At 40.5% G+C, this 17,280-nt stretch overlaps 1 protein-coding gene and 1 long non-coding RNA gene across 4 annotated transcripts in view; one reads left to right on the top strand and one right to left on the bottom strand.

Annotated features, from left to right (window-relative positions):
- DNAAF4 (dynein axonemal assembly factor 4) overlaps positions 1 to 14,336 on the bottom strand; it is a 60,259-nt gene extending 45,923 nt beyond the window's left edge. The window contains exons 1-3 of one of the 3 annotated variants that reach the window (XM_032297393.1): positions 13,590 to 14,336; positions 13,117 to 13,264; positions 7,190 to 7,323 (exon numbers count right to left, since the gene is read on the bottom strand). In XM_032297393.1, the coding sequence (XP_032153284.1) occupies positions 7,190 to 7,323; positions 13,117 to 13,264; positions 13,590 to 13,712 (405 nt within the window). In that variant the 5' untranslated portion in view covers positions 13,713 to 14,336. The remainder of the gene's footprint in view (positions 1 to 7,189; positions 7,324 to 13,116; positions 13,265 to 13,589) is intronic. The other 2 variants (XM_032297391.1, XM_032297392.1) reach the window with 2 other exon arrangements.
- On the top strand, positions 5,250 to 5,434 carry LOC116564346. Its single transcript, XR_004274850.1, has 2 exons — positions 5,250 to 5,328; positions 5,360 to 5,434. It is a non-coding gene; the product is annotated as an uncharacterized LOC116564346 (long non-coding RNA).
- Positions 14,337 to 17,280: the final 2,944 nt, after the last annotated feature.

Below are 17,280 nucleotides of genomic sequence, written 5' to 3'. Positions count from 1 at the left end.
GGACTACAGGAGTATGCCACTATGCTTGGCTAAGTTTTTGTATTTTTTGTAGAGACAGGGTTTCACCATGTTGGCCAGGCTGGTCTTGAACTCTTGACCTCCAGTAATCCACCTGCACTGGCCTCCCAAAGTGCTGGGATGACAAGCATGAGCCATTGCAACCGGCCAAGGATCTCTTTTCTTTTCCAGATCACTATGGGAAACACTTTATTTCACCTGATTCTCTACTTGGCTGCATCCTCAACAATTGGAATCAATTTGACACTGACAATCTGAGAAGGAAACACTTGATTTTTAATTGTAATACTACATTTCCCCAATAAAAGCTGGATAGGAACAATGGCCTGTCAATGAGAGCCTTAACTACTACACTATCCTGCAATTAGACTTATTTTGCAAAAGGCAAGGTAAATGGTCAGAAATACCACATACTCAAGCCTTTATGGCTATGTATCAGAATTCTTCAATTTGTAAGGCTCCCAAGACTTGTCCTAAAAAGGAGAGCCCCAAGACTGAGCCAGACATGTGAATGATCTCTCTTACAAGGACCACTTGTCTCTCAGGGGCGATCCACAGCCACCCACATACAACCTCTTGCCCTATGCTCCAACCATGCAAGGACAGCCAGAGGAAGAGCAAATTATACTAAACTCGCAATACACCCAGAGTGGAACACCCGACTCAGCAGCTCCCCCAGCGCTGCTGCCTCTCAGGGAAGTAGCAGGAGCAGAAGGGCCAGTTTGAGTCCAAGTTCCATTTTCCACAACTGATAACCAAATAAATAATAACTGATAACCAATAGTGTAAAGAAAAGTTGGGAAGGTACTCTGAGGATGCTGGCAAGTTTGAGATGGGTTCCAAACCCTCACTCTGGTTTCAATTTATCATGGAGAGGTAACCAATTCATTTTAGCAACTTGCTGCGCCCCAATAGGAAAGAAAAGGATTTCTGAAGCCATCTGCTGTGAGGTGGACAATATGTTTGCCCAAAACACCCAAGGCAGGAAACATCATCCAGCACGAACAAAAGATGTAGGCTCGGAGGCTAGGCCAGTGTTTTCACATTTTTCTGCCTGCTTTATATACTAGCACGCTGGCAGCTGATTACATGGTGCCCATTCAGATTAAGGGTGTCCCTGCCTTTCCCAGTCCACTGACTCAAAAGTTAATTTCCTTTGGCAACACCCTCACAGATACACCCAGGATCAATACTTTGCATCCTTCAGTCAGGTCAAGTTGACTCTCAGTATTAACCATCGCACCATGTTCACAGCAGCATTATTCACAATAGCCAAAAGGTGGAACCAACCCAAGCGTCCATCAACATATAAGTGAATAAACACTGGCCAAAGACATCAGAACAGGAGATACCAAATGTACAGAGCTCTCAGAATGGGTTTATGGAGAAAATACAAAACATGCTAAAGTAGAAGATAGGGTGCTGAGAAGAGGAATGACACGAAAGAAAAAAGGAAGATGGAGGGATTTTTTAAATGCCAGAATCATGAAAGTTATTATAAAACAGAATACAATGGCAAAGTAATTCACTGTGGTCTTTTTGTATATTATTTAAACATGCCTGTGATAAATAGGGCATGTGTGTTCACTGATAGGGATCATTTTGAGGTCCTATGGCATTACCTAGACAACTTCAGAAAGGAACTCATACCTTATCTGTGTGATTAGGCAAAGCTCTTTCAAAGACTAAGGTTTCTGGGTTTCAACTTTAAGAAACCACAGCAGGAAAATGCACTTCAAATTTGACCTATCCAGTTTAAAAGATCAGTTGGAAAAGAGTTCCGCTGTAGTGGAAAACAAAACAAAAACAAGAAATGATAAAGAAAAATTCAAGATAGAAAAAGCTAACCTACAGAACAAAATAGTGAAGAAGATAAGAAAAGTAGGCAGTAGCAGCTAAAAATACCAAAGAGGAAAAAAAGCACATTTTGGGAGATTAGTCTGGCATCAGTATTTCAAGTTTCCACTAATCACCTCACATCCTTATACTTCTACCTCAGTCTATCCCTTTCCCTCAATGACCCTGCCTCTTTTTTTTTTTTTTTTTTTTTGAGATGAAATTCACTCTGTAACCCAGGCTAGAGTGCCTTGGTGCAATCTCAGCTCACTACAACCTCCGCCTCCTGGGTTCAAGTGATGCTCCTGCTTCAGACTCCAGAGTAGCTGGGATTAAAGACACCAGCACCACGACCGACTAATTTTTGTATTTTTAGTAGAGACAGGGTTTCACCATGTTGGCCAGGCTGGTCTCAAACTCCTGACCTCAGGGGATCCACCCTCAGCCTTCCAAAGTGCTGGGATTATAGGCATGAGCCACTGCACCTGGTCAACCCTGCCTCTTTAACCAAGCAAAGTAAAAATTCCTTTAATTGTCTGTGTGCCTAAGAATTTTCCACATTCTTAGATATCAAGTCTTTGTTCCTGCTGGGCAACATGGTGAGACCCCTATCTCTAACAAAGTTACAAAAACATTAGCAGGGCATGATGGCATACACATGCACTCCCAACTACTTGGGAAGCTGAAGCGGGAGTATCTCTTTAGTCTGGGAGGTCAATACTTCAATTAGCTGTAATTTTGCCACTGCACTCCAGCCTGAGCAACAGACCCTGTCTCAAAAAAGAAAAAAATTTTTAATTAACAAAAAAGAGAAAATATCCCCATATCCAGAAAAGTGCTCCATCATCAGTCTTCTCTCTTCATTGTATTATCAACCTTTCCCTCTTTACTAGCTTTTCTTCAACATATAAATATACTCAAAACTTCTCCATCTGAACAAAAACTCTATCTCCTCCCTGCAACCTCTTCAAACTCATTAGCCAGAATGAGCTTTCTAGAATACAAACCCAACTAATTTTACATTCTTGTTGAAAATCCCATAGGAGAGTTCTCTATTACCTTTGAGAAATTTTTCAAAATCTTAGGATATTATTTCTGACCAATAAATGTTCCCTCACGTGCCTTATTTAATGCTTATCCAAACTGTAATGTCATTTTCCCATTATACTCTGTTTACAAGAAGAAGTATAGTCTATTTTTCCAATCTTTAAATATGGACTTGGCTATGTGACTTGCTGTGGCTAATGGACATTAGCAAATATGTCACAGCAGAGGCTTTAAAAGCACTTCTGCAATGGGGTTTTTCCCTCTCTTGCTACCAGGAACCTAACTATGATTCATTCTCCAGGAATCAGCACCAACAATATTGCTTTGGATTTCCTGACCATATTCTCAGGTTGAAATACCAGTCTTTTACCAGTGTTTTATTTTTCTTTCCTTTTCTTTTCTTTTCTTTTCTTCTTTTCAGACAGGGCCTCTTACTCTGTCACCTAGGCTGGAATGCAGCAGTGCAATGATCTTGGCTTCCTGCAACTTTTACTTCCCAGACCCAAGTGATCTTCCCACCTCAGTCTTCCAAGTAGCTCGGACTATGGATACACGCCACCACACCTGACTAATTTTTTTGTATTTTTAGTAGAGACAGGGTTTTGCCATGTTTCCCAGACTGGTCGCAAACCAGTGTTTTCTTTTTATCCTCCAATGATCTCTTATGCATACTTGGCATAACCTTTGATTTTTCTTGTCTGTCACCTTCTTTAGACTCTAAGTAAAGTGAAAGTAAAGACTGGTTTGTTTGGCTCTGTCTCAGCACCTTTCACAGTGTTCAATAATGTCTATTAGTTAGTGAATGATATAGATCTGCAACAAAGAAGCACAGAAGGTGATGTAGTGAACCAAATTTGAAACAATAATGACTTGAAATAAAGATTCATGTTAAACATACATAAAACGCAGCTGGTCATGGTGGCTCATGCCTATAATCCCAGCACTTTGGGAGGCTGAGGCACGCAGATCACCTGAGGTCAGGAGTTTCAGACCAGCATGGCTAACATGGTGAAACCCTGTCTCTACCAAAAAATGCAAAAATTAGCCGGGCATGGTGGCGCATGCCGGTAGTCCCAGATACTAGGGAGTCTGAGGCAGAAGAATCGCTGGAACCTAAAAGGCAGAGGTTGCAGTGAGCCAAGATCGAGCCAATGCACTCCGGCCTGAGCAAGAGAATGAAACCCTGTCTCAAACAAAAACAAAACGAAAGAAAAAAACAAAAATTGCTGCTCATTATTAACACTGTTACATAATATCTGAAACCATTGTTTTATGGAGCTTAAAAGAGAATCAAAATCCCAGATGGTTTATCTTCCTCTGGGTCCTATTAAGTGCAGATGTGGATCATCTCACTATCATCATTACAAGAATAAAGCAGGCCCCCCAAAAAAGGCAGTGCTAGAGATGCTGCAGAGAGATGGGACAGAGATGCTGCAGAGAGGGGACCCAAATGTTAATTTAACCACATCTGATCACTGTTCTATCTCTGAACTTTTTTTTGCAAGATGAGTCAAATCCCCTTTTTTATTAAATCCTAATCTTTTCAATTCAAACAGAATAAATTGTAAAACAGCCATGAATTCTTCCTATCCCCATATACATACCACTTTGCAATGAGAATTAATTCTTCTTTCCAAGAAGAATATGGTGTATTCTTCCAATCCTTAAATCTGGGCTTGACTATGTGACTTGCTGTGGCTAATGGTACATCAGCAAATATGACATAGCAGAAGCTTTAAAAGCACTTCTGCCATGGGGCTTCCCCTCTCCTGATCCTAGGATCCTTAAGACCACCAAGTGAACAAACCTGGGCTAGGCTCCAAAAGGATGAGGCTCCAGCAATCTCAGCCAAGGCCACCCTAGGACATCCAGTCACAACTGAGCCAGCCTCAGATTACAAGAATCATCTAATCAACGCAAAAAAGTTTGAGAAATAAATGTTTGTTGTTTTAAGCCAGTAACTTTTGGATGGTTTGCTACACAGTGTTAAACAAATGGATTAAACCTTTGTTTCCCTCAAAAATTCCCATGTTGAAGCCCTAACCATCAGTGTGACTATATGTGTAGATAGTCTGGCCTGTATGGAAGTAAGGTTAAATGAAGCTATTAGGGTGTGGCCCTGATCTGATAGGATGGCTGTCCTTGGAAGAAGAAACACAAAAGAGCTCCCTTGTGTGCTCTCTCTCTCCACCACATGAGAACACAGCAAGAAGGCCCGAAAAACAGAGAGTCCAACCAGAAAGAGACTCTACCAGACCTTGATCTATGAGAAAATAAATTACTGCTAAACAACATTTTGTTATGGTAGCCCAAGGAGAATAACACCTGTATACATAGCATAGCAAATTGACAGAGCCCCACTAATTATTTTTTAAAAGGTTACTACTTAAAAACTACTAATTTGGGTAGATGTCCTTCAAGTTTTAAGTTAATTTATGCTAACTTAAGCTAACATCAGGTTGCCTCCGTTACTATTTGCTCTTACTAGATCAACAAAGTTCTTTTCTGAAAGGTGTCTAAGATTGGACAGAGTGAAAATAGCTTCGGCTACTCAGCAAAGTAGACATTTGCTATGGATACATAGTACTAGAGCAATGCATTCATATTAATTCATTCAAATGTCTGAGCACCGATTTACTTGACAATGGCACAGTAAGGATGAAACAAAATATAGTCCCAACTTTCAACACTACTGAGGGAGAGAGAAAACAGACAATTTGTGGAACAGGAAACTTGCTTTTGTAGCTTCTGTACTCTTAATATAACCAGTATCTTCATATTTTATATATTAATTCCTCTAAATCACTTTCCAAATACCAAAGTCAAGCTTTTATACATTAGTATATTAGAAGCTTCAAGGTACAGCATAGTGATGCTTCCTGCCAGTGAACTGCTTTGTTTTGTTATACCAATACAGCAGTATGTGTGCCATTATTTAACTGTTTTATTATTTCAGTAAATATTTATTATTGCCACAAATTTAATAGTAATTTTTTAAATTCAGGAAAATGATAAAATCAAAAGGCTGACAGCTGTGATCATACAATAAAGAAAAGCTGGAATTAAGTATATTAAAGGCAGGAATCTTTGACCAGCTGACCAGTTCAATTACTAAGTAAAAGACAAAGTATGTGGCTGGGTGTGGTGGCTCATGCCCATAATCCCAACAATTTGGGAGGCTAAGGTGGGTGAATCACTTGACAGGAGGTCCAGACCAGCCTGGCCAACATGGTGAAACCCCATCTCCACTAAAAATACAAAAAATTAGCCGGGTGTGTTGGTGCACATCTGTCATCCCAGTTAGGAGACTGAGGCATAAGAATTGCTTGAAACTGAGAGGCGGAGGTTGCTGTGATTCAAGATTGTACCACTGAGCTCCAGTGGGGGCATCAGAGCCAGACTCCATCTCAAAAAAAAAAAAAAATATGTATATATATATATAACCATAGCTATATATAAAAGTTAAGTAGAAGTAATAAAAGAAGTGGAGAAATCTTGGGAATCATGAACTGTTGATAATAAAAAACAATCCCAGTTATGAAAATCTAAAAAAACAGTCACGGGTCCATAAAAATCTTGATAGGATAATGTGTATTATATATTCCTTAGTCATTTCAAGATGTCAAAATGGGAATTTGAGATAAGAAATTTTTTGTATAAATTCGTCAAAATAGGTAACTCTACTGAGACAGCAAGTAGATTAGCAGTTGCGTAGGACTGGGTGTTGGGGAAAATAGGGTCTGACTGCTAATGGGTATTGGTGTTTTTTTGGGGGGTGATGAAAATGTTCTAAAATTGACTGTAGTGATGGTTACACAACTCTGAAAGTACTAAAAACTATTTAATTGTACACTTTAAATGGGTAAACTATATGGAATGTAAATTATACCTCAAAAAATATATTGCTGATTAAAACTTTTACTTAAAACCCTTAACAGTTAAAAATAAATTGTTAATAGTGTTTAAAATATGCTTTTCTGGTTTTACACAATCATGTCCATTATTTCAAGATTTAAAAAGTAAAACACTTACACCATCGAAGCTTTATGATTTTTACTCCCCCAGAAATAGGACCCTCTCCCTGAAACAGCTGTCCAACTTTTACACCTTTGACTTTCATTCAGATTTTCAAGAACAAATATAAATAGCAGATAGCCTATAAAACATAGCAAGTCCTATAAACAAAGTATGAAGAAAATGCTGAGGAAGTCCAGTAGCTCAAACTCACTATCCTCATATAGCCTACTGTTATCTCTTTAGAGGACTCGCCTGTCAATCTGCAACTTACCTTCATCATGACACTTAGTGCATATTTTTGATCTTCCCGCTTTGCTGCAGCTTTTGCTTCTGTAGCTTCCTTTGCTCTCTCTTGTGCTTGTAAAATAGATTTTTCTCTGATTCTTTGCTTCATCTCTTTGTCAACTAAAATGTAAGGAATGTTGATGAATTAGAATTATGATAAATTTGCTTATGAGAAAAATCTACTTAAATAAACTGATCCAGGATGAGATTTCTTTTCACCCAACTTCACAAGGAGCATGGAAAACATTTTTCAATATTAAACTGGCTAAGAAGCTAATATTAAAAGTAAGCAATTAACTGTCATAATAATGAACGACTAGAGAATGAAGGGAATGGAGAGGAAGAAGAAGGGAAGGTGGAGGGACACAATAGGCAGGTAATGAGAGCGAGAGGGTAAGGGTGAAAGACACATTTATCCTCTTCCTTCTCTGTTGAGAGACTAGGGCTATTTGCTTATAAACCTGATCACAATAAATCAGCACTCTAAGGTCTCCTAGGAAAGATGAGTTGAGATCACCTAAAATGATCAATTACCTTCAAAAATATAAAGCAGTTAACTTACACATAACGAGAGTACAAGAAGAGCCCTAGGAAAAAATATACACAAACTGCAGGCTGTGATCCATTAGTGGGTAAATTATCTTATAGAAGGAAGGATCAGGGCCTGAGGGAAAAGATCTAGGCTTTGAGGAGAAAAAAAGGAGAGAGGAAAAAACACGAGGGGAAGGTAAAGTTGGGGTGAGTAGATAAGGGGTGGGTAGGGGGATGAATCATACCCCAGGCATGGGTTCTTAACCTTTTTTGTGCAGCAGACCCCTTGGTAGAATAGTGAATCCTTACAGACCCTTTCATAATGTTTTAAAATGTATGAAATAAAATATATAGGACTATAAAGAAACAGTTATATTAAAACACTTATAAAACATTAAAAAATAAAACTGTGATATACAATTTTTTATTTATTTTTTTTTTCAAGACAGTCTCTCGCTCTGTCGCCCAGGCTGGAGTGCAATGGCACGATCTCGGCTCACTGCAACCTCCGCCTCTCACGTTCAAGCGATTCTCCTACCTCAGCCTGTGAAGTAGCTGAGACTACAGGCACACACCACCACGCCCTGCTAATTTTTGCATATTTAGTAGAGACGGGGTTTCACCATGTTGGCCAGGATGGTCTTGATTTCCTGACCTCGTGATCCACCTGCTTTGGCCTCCCAAAGTGCTGGGATTACAGGCGTGAGCCACCACTGTTGCTCAAACTGGGATATATTATGTGCTTCTTTATTAATGAGTTAATATACAGTAGCAAGTCTGATACTGGAATTTCAAAGTAGTAACAGGCATAAAAGAGGTATCTCTGATATGAACATATTTTTGTTTTTGTTGATACTACTTGCTATGGTCTGAATGTTTCTGTCTCCCTAAAACTCACAGGTTAAAATCCCAGCCCTTAATGTGATGGCATTTGGAGGTGAGGCCTTTTGAGTGGTAGTAACCTTATAAAGAAGGCCCCAGAAAGCAGACTTGTCTCTTCCACCATGCGAAAACATACAGTATTAAGAAGGTGCCGTCTAGAGGAAAGTGGGCTCTTACTGCACATCAACTCTGCCAGCACCTTGATGTGGACTTCCCAGCCTACACGACTGTGAGAAATAAATTTCTGTTGTTTATAAGCTTCTCAGTTTATGGCATTTTGTGATAGTGCCCAAACAGACTGATACCACTCTTGTTTATTGCCTATCTTCACAATTAAAGAGAATCTTAAATTTCAGTTAGAGGTAAGTAAAAGTCTATAATTTTATTCATCTAGGACCTTAGCTAAGAAGTAGGACTGAAAGTAGGTCTGAAGCCTCTTCTCATGCCTCCTCCTGTTTAAAAACAGGAAGACAGACAGTTGAGTCAGCTTCAGGGGCAGAAGGAACTGGAAGAGCATTAACTTCCCAAATTAAACACTCCACATCTAACAGAAATAAAGAGTGGATCACGAAAGAACTTCTAGAAAAAAATAAGGAAAATTAGAGTCTCAATAATGAGGCAGATAGTCTTGGTATATAAACTGGAGTTCCACAATATATTATGTGAAAAAAATTGTTAAATAAATAATCCCACTGAACTGCAGGTAAAACTGAGTTTGATTTCTTTTTTTTGAGACAGGCCATGTACTGTCACACAGATTGGAGTGCAGCAGTGTGAGCAAGGCTCACTGCTGCCTCCAATTCTTGGGCTCAAGTGATCCTCCCACCTCAGCCTCCCAAGTAGCTGAGACTATAGGCACATGCCGCCATGCCTAGCTAATTTTTTTTTTAAATAGAGGTGAAGTCTCCCTACGTTGCCCAGGCTGGTCTTGAATTCCTGGGCTCAAATGATCCTCCCACCTTGGCCTCCTAAAGTGCTGAGATTACTTTAGGCATAAGCCACTGTACCTGGGAAAACTGAGTTTGATTTCTAAAGGAATCTCAAACCTGGTTTCTGAAGTAGAATCGATGTTCATTCATTGTGATTTAAATTAGTTGTTATTTGTGGATTTTTTTCTTTTTTTCTGAGATGGAGTCTTGCTCTGTTGCCCAGGCTGGACTGCAGTAGTGAGATCTCGACCCATAGCAACCTCTGCCTCCTGGGTTCAAGGGTTTCTCCCGCCTCAGTCTCACGAGTAGCTGGGATGACAGGTATCTACCACCATGTCTGACTAATTTTTGTATTTTTACTAGAGAAGGGATTTTACTATGTTGGCCAAGCTGGTATCAAACTCTTGACCTCAGATGATCCACCCACTTTGGCCTCCAAAAGTGCTGGGATTATAGGCATGAGCTACCTCGCCCAGCCAGGAAACTGATTCTTTAAAACTCTTTAGATAATCTGGGACTCACTAAAAAAAAGTTAAGTAAACTGACTATGTTAAACTACCCTAACCAGTATTCTCTGAGCTGAATACCCTATCTTAGAAAAAGAAATTCTACATTTGTCTTGGAAATTAAAAATTAAATTCCACTATAAGATACCAAGAAAGCCTTCTACCCTCAGGAGTCCATATTCAAGGCTTAATGCCAAAAGGCCCGGCCTAGCCAACATGGTGAAACCCCCTCTCTACTAAAAATACAAAAATTAGCCGGGCACAGTGGCGGGTACCTGTGATCCCAGCTACTCTTGAGGCTGAGGCAGAATTCCTTGAACGAGGGAGGCAGAGGTTGCAGTGAGCCAAGATCGCGCCACTATTCTCCAGCCTGGGCGACACAGTGAGACTCTGTCTCGAAAACAAAAGAAAAAAAAAAAAAAAAGAAATTCCAGGTAGTAGGTCAGGTGCAGTGCCTTATGCCTGAAATTCCAGCATTTTGGGAGGCCAAAGTGGGAAGATCACTTGAGCCTAGGAATTCAAGATCAGCCTGGGCAACACAGAGAGACTCTGTCTCTACAAAAATAGAAATAATTAACTAGGTGTGGTGTTGCACAGTTGTAATGCCAGCTACTCAGGAGATCGAGGCAGGAGAATTGCTGGAACCTAGGAGTTTGAGGTTACAATGAGCTATGGTAACATCCCTGCAATCCAGCGTTAGTGGCAGAGTGAGATCTTATCTCTAAAAATCCCAAAATTAAAAAAAAAAAAAGAAAGAAGTTCCAGGCAGTAAATATAAAGTATTATAAAACATGACAACTAAAGATGGAAGAAGGAAAACAGGGCAAAATCAGTAGAGGGCAATTACTGACTATCAAAGCTGATCTTGATATAAGTACAAACTACCTAGAAGTAGCTCAGTGAAGCTACAGACAACTAGCTTTAAAACTGGGGATTTCAGGCCAGGCACAGTGGCTCATGCCTATAATCCCAGCACTTTGGGAGGCCAAAGTGGGCAGATCACTTGAGGTCAGGAGTTCGAGACCAGCCTGGCCAAAATAATAGTGAAACCCTATCTCTATTAAAAAATACAAAAACTAACTGGACATGGTGGTGCGCGCCTGTAGTCCTAGCTACTTGGGAAGCTGAGCCAGGAGAATCACTTGAACCAGGGAGGCAGAGGATGCAGTGAGCCAAGATTGCGCCATTGCTCTCCAGCCTGGCAACAGAGTGAGACTCCATGTCTCAAATCACAAAACAACAAGAAAAACTGGGGATTTCAACTTTGGCTGCACATTATAATCCCTGGAAAGCTTTTTAAAAACTACCAACACCCGAGTCCTATTCCCAGAAACTGATTTGACTGGTCTAGGGTGAGTTTCTGAGGTCTGCATTATTATTATTTTTGAGATGGAGTCTTGCTCTGTTGCCCGGACTGGAGTGCAATGGCACGATCTCGGCTCATTGAAACCTCCACCTTCCAGGTTCAAGTGATTCTCTAGCCTCAGCCTCCCAAGTAGTTGGGATTACAGGTGCCCACCACCATACCTGGCTAAATTTTTTATTTTTAGTAGAGATGGAGTTTCACCATGTTGGTCAGGCTGGTCTCAAATTCCTAACCTCAGGTAATCCTCCTGCCTCAGCCTCCCAAAGTACTGGGACTACAGGCGTGAGCCACCGCACCCAGCCTAGATCTGTATTATTTTAAAATTCCATAGTTGATTCAAATATGTAGCCAGGATTGGGACATCTGCTCTAGAGTGAAACTGCTAAGGCTCTAATTTCAGCCTGACAGTTACTAGCTGTGTGAGTCTGCCACTTACTCAAACTACCTGTGTATCAGAAAGTTTGAGTAAACTTTCCCCTGTAAAAAGAAAAAAGGGTAATAATACCTAAGTGACAGGTTGTTTCATGGAATTACAGGCATGTTAACACCTAAATGTAAGGTTAAGTACTCAATAAAGGCTTTATATCAGCAGGGCTCACCCTTAAGATATAATCCCACATCTTCTGTTTAATGTACTCTAACTTTGTCTAATTCAGCCTTTAGGTTTATTTAAATGGCTGCTGAAGCACAATATCACTTAAATGAGGCTCATAAGCCTTTTTTTTTTCCCTAAAAGAGCAATTGAAAGAGTTCAGGATATGCCACCCAAAATATGCTGCTTTGATATATTGATCATTTTGAGTTAAAGGCACTTGAAAAACAGCAAATACAGGCAGAGGTTTTCTCTGAACTCTTATCTGCCTAAAACTAGATTTTCCAAAAGGAACTCAAGTGTCATAAATCCCTTCCACTGGAGTTTCATTAACCAGGGAATATTGACTATTCTCCCAAAAGAAGAGACTACAAGTCAACACCACCCTCTGACAAATTTTGTCTGTCATATCTCCTATCTATTCTTCTAAAGGACCCATTCATCTTTCCTAAAAATAATTTACTGTTCTAAGTGGCTTACATCCCCTCTCCCTTCCCCTATTGACAGTCCGTCCCTAAGCTCTCAAATCTCAATGCTTGGGGGCTATTCACTTTTTTCCCTGTAATGCCCCCAAGCACTAATACTAAAAATTAATAAATTTCTATACACTTTTTCTGTCAATCCTCCTGTTGTTAGCTTATTTCATAGACCCAGCTATCAAACCTTGTAGAGTAAAAGGAAAGTCTATCTGGCCGGGTGCAGTGGCTCACACCTGTAATCCCAGCACTTTGGGAGGTGGAAGCGGGTGGATCACTTGAGGTCAGGAGTTTGAGACCAGCCTGGTCAACATGACAAAACGCTCTACTAAAAATAAAAACAAAAAAAATTAGCCAGAGAGGTGGTGGGCACCTTTAATCCCAGCTAGTTAGGGGGCTGAAGTGGGAGAATCATTTGAACCCGGTGGGCAGAGGTTGCAGTGAGCCGAGATCTTGCTACTGCACTCCTGCCTGGGTGACAGAGCGAGACTCTTAAAAACAAAAACAAAAACAAAAAAGGAAAGTATTTTTCCCCCTACACAATAATATATGTCTTTCAAAAGAGAATTTTTTAAAAGGTCTGAAACAAAAAAGGTACAACCAGATGAACATCTTTTAATAAAGAACTTACCACCTGTCACAGAAAGGGACTCCCACATGGCCGCTTCTTTTTTATACAAGGTGAAGACAATGGTGTCATTCCCAACCTTTGCTTTGCTGTTCTCGTCGTCTATGGGAGCATAAAGAAATGCCTCAAATAAAAATGGAGGAAAGTTGACCTATGCAAAAGGGTGAAAACGGAAACTAAGTTAGTTGCACAAATTAATCACGCTTAAGAAATACGTGAAAAAGGTAAAATAACTTTCTAAAAGGCCCACTAAAGTTATTCCAGGTAGTGAAAGATTAGTAAAAGTAGCCTCTGATCTGATCTGATGATATTTCTACAGATGGTGTGTCACCTGTATGGGATTCATTTTTTTAATAGGATTAAAAATTTAGGACTTTTATCGGCAAAGATGAACCTGTTGCTCGTGCCCAGCCGCGCTCTTGCAGAAGCTTCGGACTACACGCCGGGAGACCAGCAGGCAAGGCTTGCATTCTTACCTTCAGATAGTTTTCCGTGCAGAACACGTCTGTGTCTCTGATGCACACGCCTTTGAGGGGCAGAGAGAGAAAGACCGCAGTCTTCGTCTGCTGCCAGCTATAATCGCTAACCTGAAGAGGCATCCCGGGAGCGGAGAGCTTGGCGGCTTGCTGCTTGCGCCTGCTTGGTTGCTAGGGAAGCTGGGGTTACCGTGCACCACCCCTTCCGGGTCAGACGCGCAGGGAGCCCTGCGTTCCCAGCGTGCTCGGCGTCACCGCCCCGCCCTCCTATCTAGGCGCACAGACCGGACTGTGATGCCAATTCTTCGGGTTACATTATTCCTTACAGTCTGAGCGAATGTTCACAGAAGTAGGCCCATATCCTCTGCTTAAGAAAAAAAAGCACTTCAAGCCTGATAATGCTAAGGAGGGCTGTGGGCTTAAGGCTCGGGAAAGCAGCCCATGAGGAGCAGGTGCAACGCCCATACGCCAGCGGTGCGCTGTTTTGTCTGTGTGTTCTGACCGAGGCTCTTAAGAAGTAGCACCAGTTGTTCTGTTTTGGAAATTTCTTGGTCATACAGACTGTGAACAAATGTGAACCTGAAAGAGGCAAGCCGTCAAGATCCAGAGTGGCTAATTGGGTCTAAATTTAAAATAGAGCCACGTAGCCATTTACTGACTAGAGGTCACACATGGACTCTGCATTCCCAGCAAACACACACCTCTGTGCAGTGATGGGACTTGTGGGGCTTACCTGTCTCAACCAATCGGGGCTCAGCTGTATCAACCAATCAGAACTAAGTATAGTTCAATCCTTCATTTGTACAAACAAACCTGATTGGGAACCTGAGCAGAAACTTTTGCTACAAAACCCAGACCCTCCCTTTGTTCTCTGGAATGCACCTTTGTTTTATATCTAAGGCTTCAACTCCCTAGTTTGCAAACTATTCACTGAAATAGTTGCTTCCTTCCAAATTCCTCTTCAGAGAACTTTTGTTCACAACACATACTGGGAGCTCGTCTAAGCTATTGTATCCTGCAAATCCTATCAACTCTAAGGCTGCCAAAAGCACTTATGTAGGTTTTACACTAAAGTTTGAAAACTGGGGAGAAACGACCTTATGATTCATTTGACAAATGCTTTGCTACAAATCAGGAGTAGGGTAAATTGGAATTACACCGACACATTCCACAACTGCTTAAGTAGATTTGAACTTTGGCACAGCAGAGAAGCTTGAAGATTATGTAGTCTTATTCCACATATTTAAGGAATCTGAAATCTATACACTTAAACCACTTTCGTATAAATTAGTAGCAGACCATCATTAAAATCCTGATCTCTTAACTCCCATTCCAATGGTTTTACTCCAGGCTGTTTTCTGTACACCCAGTTTATAAATTACTGGGATGTGATGCTAAAACAGTGAATGTATACAACATTTAGCATTTAGGTATATACAAGTTACTTGCCACTTGGGGCTTTTTATTTTTAACTTTTTTTTTTCTTTTTAACAGGGAAACTGGGGCTTTTGGGAAATCTGAAAGTATAATATATAATCCTGGATTTTAAACTTATTTACTTTTGGAGGCTTTTCTTTCACACAAATTTCAAAGCTCCTTAGAAATTCCTTAAGGAAAGATAAGAAGCAACAGACTTGAAGAGAAAACAATCTTTTTCCCCACTCAGGGCACCCTCACTATAGAAGTTCATCATCTCAAGCTTCTAGTAACTTTGTTTTTGGGGGTTTTGTTTTTGAGACAGAGTTTCACTCTTGTTGCCCAGGCTGGAATGCAATGGTGCGATCTCGGCTCACTGCAACCTCAGCTTCCCAGGCTGGGATTACAGGCATGTGTCACCGTGACTGGGTAATTTTTGTATTTTTACTAGAGACGAGGTTTCACCATGTTGGTCAGGCTGGTCTCGAATTCCTGACCTCGTGACGCACCCCCCTCAGCCTCCCAAAGTGCTGGGATTACAGGCATGAGCCATCCTGCCCAGCTGCTGCTGGTAACTTTGAATACTGGCAGTCATCCTAGACTTCCTTTCCCTTGTCCCTTTAAGCTTCGAATCCCATGGATTTTTTTTTTAATTGCTTTTGTCATTTTCCCCCTTTTGTTCTATTACCACTTTTACCGTAGTTTCCAAATCTTATGTCTTCAAAAGACAGGGTTTATGCATTTGTTTCATATAAAATGTTAAAGTCCAGGTTCTCCTACTATATAGAAATATAAGTGACATTATATATTAATGAAAAATAATATAAAGGATATTTTGTGCTGTTGGGGATTTCAGGAAAATCTGTTAGCAATCACTTTGCTAAACACATATACATCTCTGCAGTGAAATTATTCTCCTTACTACCATGATCTTGCTAAACTTTTAGACTCTGAATGAATTATACCTTAAAAACTTGACGTTTTATTACAGAATCATTACATCAAGTGACACCAATTTAAAGCATCATTAATTTTTATACATTGTCTCATGATTTAGGTACTTATTTAAACAGAATTTCACAAGCCTTCACACTAACTCAATCTTAAAGTCTTAAACTGTATTTCTTACTAGATTTTTAAAAACAAAAAGCTCTAGTCTCACTCACGGATAGATAGAAATTTGATAGATGCAAAAGTGGTTCTGCATGAAGGTGAGGGAATGCAAAGAAAGAAATGGCTATACGTGGTGCTGGGAGAAATGGTTACCATATGGAAAAAATAAGATTGTATCTCTACCTGGATATGGTGTCATACACAAAAATGAAGGTGAACCAAAGACATAAAAATTGGAAACTTAAAAAACATTAGAGTAAGAAAGGATTTTTTTTAAAATGGATTCTCACTCTTTTGTCAGTCTGGAGTGCAGTGGCATGATGTCAGCTCACTGCAACCTCTGCCCCCCGGGTTCAAGTGGTTCTGCTGCCTCAGCCTCCTGAGTATCTGGGACTACAGGCACAATGCCCAGCTAATTTTTGTATTTTTAGTAGAGACAGGGTTTCACCATGTTGGTCAGGCTGGTCTCAAACTCCTGACCTCATGATCTGCCTGCCTCGGCCTCCCAAAGTGCTGGGATTACAGGCATGAGCCACCACACCCGGCCTAATTTTTGTATTTTTAGTAGAGACAGGGTTTCACCATGCTGGCCAGGATGGTCTCGATCTTTTTTTGTTGTTGTTGTTATATATATATATATTTTTATTATTATACTTTAGGTTCTGGGGTACATGTGCAGATCGTGCAGGATTGTTGCATAGGTACATACACGGCAAGGTGGTTTGCTGCCTCCATCCCCCTGTCACCTATATCTGGCATTTCTCCCCATGTTATCCCTCCCCAACCTCCCTGGTCTCAATCTTCTGATCTCATGATCCACCCACCTTAGCCTCACAAAGTGGTGGGATTACAGGCATTCGCCACCGTCCTAGCTGGATTTCTTAAATATAACACAAAAAGCACTAATCATAAAGGCAAAAATTAAAAACGCACTGAAATTAGGAAGTGGTACTCACTAGGCAAAAAAAAAGAAAAAAAGAAAAAAGAAGTGATGCTCACCAAAAGGCATAATAAAGACTGTTACGATCTCTAAAATGTGCCCTTCAGCCAGAGACACAGGGACGTTTGCAGTTGAACAAGTTGAATTTATTGCTCACTGAGCAAGAGCGAACACACATCATGGGATGTCTCATTAAGATAGTGTTAGCATTTGGGGGAAGGT

Source organism: Sapajus apella, unplaced genomic scaffold (assembly GCF_009761245.1).
Source record: "Sapajus apella isolate SASKATOON/1434 unplaced genomic scaffold, GSC_monkey_1.0 scaffold37, whole genome shotgun sequence".
NCBI lineage: Eukaryota > Metazoa > Chordata > Mammalia > Primates > Cebidae > Sapajus > Sapajus apella.
This window is presented reverse-complemented; position numbering and strand designations above follow the sequence as displayed.